The following is a 6,070-nucleotide window of genomic DNA, read 5'->3' on the forward strand; positions in this document are numbered from 1 at the left end:
CTTTCCCTCTTCATTGTGACCTTTCATTTCTTCTTACTACAGTTTTTCTGTTATTTCTGCCATTTTGTTGCCTTTAAAACAGGCAGAATGTATCTCCTTGCTATTCTCGCTCTCATGTTTGTCTTTAATTTAGTTCATGTTACATTCAGCAGTCATTTAGAGAAGCAAACATACTTGGGAAAGAAGGTAGTCATCCCAAACAGCTGCTTTTTCCTCATTCCAAGTGTTATGCCTTCAGTGCAGGTATTTGTCGTTAAAGGAAGCAGTGTCATAAGCTGGGGGTGGGACATTTGTATCTGCTTTCATGATGTTGATGATTTGGCAGTGCTATTCTTTCAGGCTCTCACTGTGGCAGAGCAGAATCTGTCTTCCAAAGGCCAGACCAGAAATGAAAAAGACTGTGTGAATTAAGTGACTGCCACTGCAGTGCCAAAGCCATGAAAGAGCAGTGTTAGCCCTTACTGCTTCTGGGAAGCATACAGCCTCCTCTGAGGCAGGTCAAGTATTCAATTTTTTTCCCCCTTGTCTTTATGCAGTAATTTCTTTCTTTGCACTGCCAGTGCTAAATTTTGAGCAATTATTGTCATTTGAAAATCAAATGAAATTTTTATTGCCTCAGTTTTGCCTTCTTTATTTAAAGGCTCAGACACAGTGCCAGCATTGGGGTTCAAGATGGTACCCCATGTTTATTACCTGTAGTGGAAAACCATTTGGGAAAAAATTCAAAACAAAACAAAATAAAAACTTCACGGACGAAGTACAAAATGATACTAACTTTCCCAAGAGATCTGGAAGTGGTTTGAGTTATGATTCCTTGAGAAAGGTGCCATTTTGTTTCTGCAGGTTGTGAGAATTAACTATATTTCTTCCATTACCAAGAACAGCATTTTGGTAGATTGGATCCATACTGTACACTTAAAATGCCAGTAGTAGTTGCTTTTATTGCTTCAGATTAATAGCTCCTAAGTGACTGTGGATCAGTGGTTGCTACTTGTACTTATTATTTATGAAGGAGATTCACTTTTCTGTAACAACAAGTTTCTAGAGATGCTAACTTCCATTTACTTTTTACTTTTCGCAGTCGTTGCTCAGTCAGCTCTGCCCAACATTCCTGCAGTTTTCCAGCCTTTTTTACCCACTGTATTTGTAGTCCGAAATAGTTCAGCTAAAGAATGGGGTATTATTTAAATGATGACAGACTGTGTTAAGTAATATGCCAGCCTAAGAGCCGTCATTAATGTTTTGGCTTTGTGTCCAAGGCAAAACGTGCTAAATGGGAAGCACTATTAATTATCTGCAGATATTTTGGATTCCGGTATACTATGCAGACTGCATACTTGCCATATTAACACAGACAGAGCCCAAATCTGTATTTGAGCTGGGCAAGACATGTAATCTTGATTTAATTACAACATGCTTGTCTTAAGCGAGAAGTGTTAGCTGAATATGTCTATTCTGTTAGAGATGAGGAAGTGCTTCTGAGAAACGGACCCCTTGTGGGACTCTAACTAAGCAGCTCTGAAGCCAAACAGGCAAAGGAAGACCAGGGAGTTCCACTATTACAAACCTTAAAAATTAGAATAGATAAAGCAAAGGTATTCTCTGCTGGAGCTGAAGAGCGGGAACAGGAGCAGGACATCTCAACCCGGTACATGGAGAGTGCCAGGAAGAAAGCTTCTAGCCCCTACTTCCAGCTGGCATAAATTTGTTTGGTCAGTGTTACTTTTTGATGACTTTTTTTTTCTTCCTCTCTTTTTTTTTTTTGGGCACATTTTTCTTGAAAATTTTCATGGTGATTTTTTGCCTTTTTGAAATATTTTTTTTCTGTGAAAAATATTAAAATATTAAAAGCTGAAAAAGTTGTTTCTTCCTGTTCTTGCCCTTATTTGTATGTTTTACCATTTGGAACAGAAAATGAAAGAGAGAAAAAAAGAATCAATTCTAATGAGGAATATGGAAGGATTTGGCATTTTTCTCACAAACTTACTGTCTTTTTCTGAAAATGATGTGGCTTTTGGATAAGCTCTTACACCTGTAGGTGGACAAAGATGTTTGTTGTGTGTGTTTACCTTTTTATGGCACATTGTGTGCTTGCACAGATCCTCTGTGGATCCATTTTCCACTTCTGCCCATTACTGCTTTTAGATGTTTCAAAACTTAGTACCAGCCAAACTGAGGATTAATTACAGAGGACGATGATAATAGGGTCTGTAGAGAACTGACTTCCTTACCATCCACCCCATCAAGCTTGATCACCAGGCATCTGAGTATGTCTCCAGGGATGCTGGAGAACAGTTTCATCTCCAGGGAACGGTTTTCATCAGAGCTTTATTTGCTCTTTAAAATGGTAGATTAAGGAGTGTAACATGTTCGGCAGTTCAGTTGAGTACCGGGGGAAAATGGAAGAGCAGTAATAGAGCGGAGTAGATTTTTTTCTCCATTTCAGATTTCCATGATATGATAGTACAAGTGAACTACCTAAAGTTTGGAAGCAAAGGCCAACTGACTCTGTTAGCTGTATTGCCGGTAATATCCATGTTCGGGGCTCCAGCTAATAAAAGGCAGAAGCATTATAGACTCTCCCAACATATCGCTATATATCCATTTCCTCGAAATAATCAGAAACTTCCCTGCTTTATTTTATATCCACTGGAACAGCTAGTAAACTCTGCACAGCACAGTTACTAGACAGATGAACCCACCATGCCCTGGATAACTGAGGTACTGTTTCTTTAGGGAATAGGGTCTGCTGTTGCAAGGCTCTATCTGCAATTTTTTTCCTCTACAATTTGACAGTAAATGTTTGTGTATTTTAGAAACAAACTTGGTCTGGTTTGTCCTGCAGCATCAAATCATACCACAGCTTATTTTGAGTTTGACACGATGTGACATATTGTGAAACAATTGCTTAGAGCTTCAGATTGTATCAGAAGATTTTTTTTCATTTTATTTTGCTCCCATCCACATTTTCTCTCCCTTCTCTAAGCTGAGGGATCTTTGTGCAATGTTGTCAGAGCTGAGTGTGTGAAATCTGGGTACAGGATGTTCCTTGTACAGCACGTGCTTACCCCTTTCAGACAGGAAGCCAGCACATCTCCATAAACAATCTGATGGCACCGGTTAAAGCTGTGTTGCTCTTTCTTGCCTGCAAGCCTATACCTTGTCAAATCACTACGTACTTCAGCTGGGGAAGCCGTGACTAATGAAAAATGAATTAATGCTGTGAGGGCTGCAGTGCCGTTAGTTTATTGCTGTACATCAGTGCATTTCAAATCAAAGCTTAAACAGAATTGATCTTGGACCATCTTTAATAGAGATGAGACGGCAATTTTCCTTTGGGGGCACAGAAGCATATTCTGTTAGATACTGAATACATATTTCCATTATATTTTTGCCTCCATTAATTCATTGCTGTTCCATATTTCACTTCAGCTTTCTCACAAGGGGTGTTACACTTGACTCCAAAGCAGCCCAGATACTATCTAGATTTTTCTGGGTTTCTGCCTTTTGTTTTCCGATTGTTGCAATGTTGCGAGGGCTGTGTCATCGATAATGTAATCAACTGAGAAAAATGGGACCTTTCCCTTTTGTGAAATTCACATTCTTCATGGGACTGCTGATTACGCATTCATTTGTTATTTGTTTGTCTCGGTAGATGTGCGTCCTGGATACTGCTTCTCTTCTCTGACCAATGGACGCTGCAGCAATCAGCTCCCCCAGCCTTTGTCCAAAATGCAGTGTTGCTGTGACAGCGGCCGGTGCTGGTCTTCAGGAGTGGCCACGGCTCCCGAAATGTGCCCGATCAGATCCACTGGTATGAATCCACCCGTCTTCCTATGAGTGCGGTTGAACACTGAATTAGGCAGTGTCAGTTCATTAAAGAATTACACGGAATGAGGTGTAAGGGGGGAGGTCTTGAGGCTGAAGGGCACCTTCGGAGATTGTTTTGTCCAACGCTCTGCTGCTCAAAGCAGACCGGATGATGGCAGGTGTCTCAGGACCCCCAGGAGGCTAGGGCAAGCAGACATAAACAAGGGATTTATCTCTTGCTAATTAATGTTTTTTGGCCTGGCTATTCCAACCTTACCTGGTTCGGATTTTGTTTTCAGCGTCCTCTTCAGGCTCAAGTTACTTCCTCCAGAGCCTTTCATTTGCACTGGAAAAATGGAGTTTCATTCCTCTTATTGTCTAGCTTTCCGAGGTGCCGTTTATTTCTTTAAGTTTGACACAGAACGTGATTTGTCTGCTACCAAAATGTACTTTTGTCGCCTCCCAGTGTAGTGAGATCCCTAGATAATATGAGATTTGAATTTAGAGATGGTCATGAGCGGAGTGTGAAGCAAAGTGTGAGGGAGTGGAGGAAAGATGTTTTTGAGATAGTTTAGGACTGCAGACCTGATGCTATGCTTTAGAAAAGAATAATACAGGAAACTTAAGGATCGATGGGAGTAGTTTAAGGGAGGTGCAGAGTTAAGGGAGGAGAGGGGGTCGTAACACTATAGCAGTGTAATTCTGAAGAGGTGGTTAGAGGTCGTGTGTGGGAGTGTTTATTATTCTTGTTTTTAATCCTTTGAGTGAAACTACATAATACTGGAGCAGAGATCTAGATCAGAACTCAGGAAAGACTCTTCCTGGTTCTGTCACTATCTCATTAATAATATTTAGACATGTTAAATGTCCAAGACTGGCTACAATAATGCTAAGAAAAGAGTGTAATCTATTGATGCTTGTCTGAAATAGGAAGACAAGGAGAAATCTTTCAGTCTGAACACAGTTCCTGTTTTCTTTACATACTTTCTAATCATTCATATCTAACTGGTGAATAAACTGGTTGGAAAAGTGAAGTAATTTGGCCAAGGCCACAGACTGAGACGTGGTCGAGAGGGAGCTAGAACCCAGGACTTCCTGACTCATAAATCTACACAAGATTCATGGTTACATGCCACTTTCCCCCCCACCCCCTGACTTGAGACATAAATTGAGACTATAAATTACTATTTTCAAAAGTGCTTTAAAATTCTTTGAAAGGCCTTACACGTATGTAAGGTGTTGCTGTCGTTATTTAATCAAGTTCAGTTACTCCTCACCGTATCCTCAGAAAGCAGGATGAGGAATTTAGAGCTGTCAGTGGCCCAAAGTCTCTCTAAATCTGAAATGGAAATTTACTGCAATGTGAAGTGGAGCATTAGCTGCATAAGGTAACCAAGTAGTTGCATTTTCAGTGTCGTCAGCAGACCCAGATGTTACTATAAAATAGGCTGTTTATTGCTAGAAATTTTATATGGAGATTGAAGTTGCAATAAAAACGGCTTGCACTGTATTTCTTCGCATAATACAGCAATAATTGTTTATGTGGAATGACAGTGTTTACCATTGACACTGTGAGTACCTTAAAAGTGGATCTCAGGCATCCAGCCTGTGTGTGTTCAATTCTCATCTCAGCCTTCCCTTCATGTGTGCTAATTCCGTTCAACTAATGGGCAGCCCCAACGCTGTGGCTTGGTTTTGCACGGGAGACCTAGGCTTTGGATAACTGGGTATTACTAATCTAGAGTAAAAAGAAACACAGTATTGTTTCTTTGACAAAGACCGATCAGTGGGATGTAGAGAATCTGATTAGAGAATTGACTATTAAAACCACCATCATTAGCAAATATTTGCATATTGGAATTTGTGTATGTTCATAGACAGACACTGTTTATTCTGAATGTCTCTGTTTTATCAACGGGAGAGCAGATCCAGTTTACATAGGAATAGGCAAAATAGAAACCTAGGAAAAAACCCAAATAAGCAAAATACATTATACAACAAAATCTTTTGGGGAATTATTTAAAGATTAAAATCACTCTAAGGGACAATAGAGGGAAATGCAGCGACACATGAAACAAACTGATCACCTTAAGAGCATTAAAATAAATGCAAAGATTGTCCTGAGGAGAAGCAGAACTTGAGACTACCATGTTTATTTAACAATCCTATGTGATTCAGGAAGAGCTTCTAATGTGTTTTACAGGTGGAAACAGAAGTGAGATGAAAGTGTTGAAGGCTGAAATACCCAGCTTAGTTTTCC

General features: G+C 40.0%; 1 protein-coding gene across 1 annotated transcript in view; it reads left to right on the forward strand.

Moving 5' to 3' along the window:
* The window catches only part of FBN1 (fibrillin 1), a 132,826-nt gene that overhangs the window by 44,873 nt on the left and 81,883 nt on the right, over positions 1-6,070 (forward strand). The window contains exon 8 of the mRNA XM_010145292.1: positions 3,656-3,814. Within this exon, the coding sequence (XP_010143594.1) occupies positions 3,656-3,814 (159 nt within the window). The remainder of the gene's footprint in view (positions 1-3,655; positions 3,815-6,070) is intronic.

This window comes from Buceros rhinoceros, unplaced genomic scaffold (genome assembly GCF_000710305.1).
Source record: "Buceros rhinoceros silvestris isolate BGI_N320 unplaced genomic scaffold, ASM71030v1 scaffold3831, whole genome shotgun sequence".
NCBI classification, from domain to species: Eukaryota; Metazoa; Chordata; class Aves; order Bucerotiformes; family Bucerotidae; genus Buceros; species Buceros rhinoceros.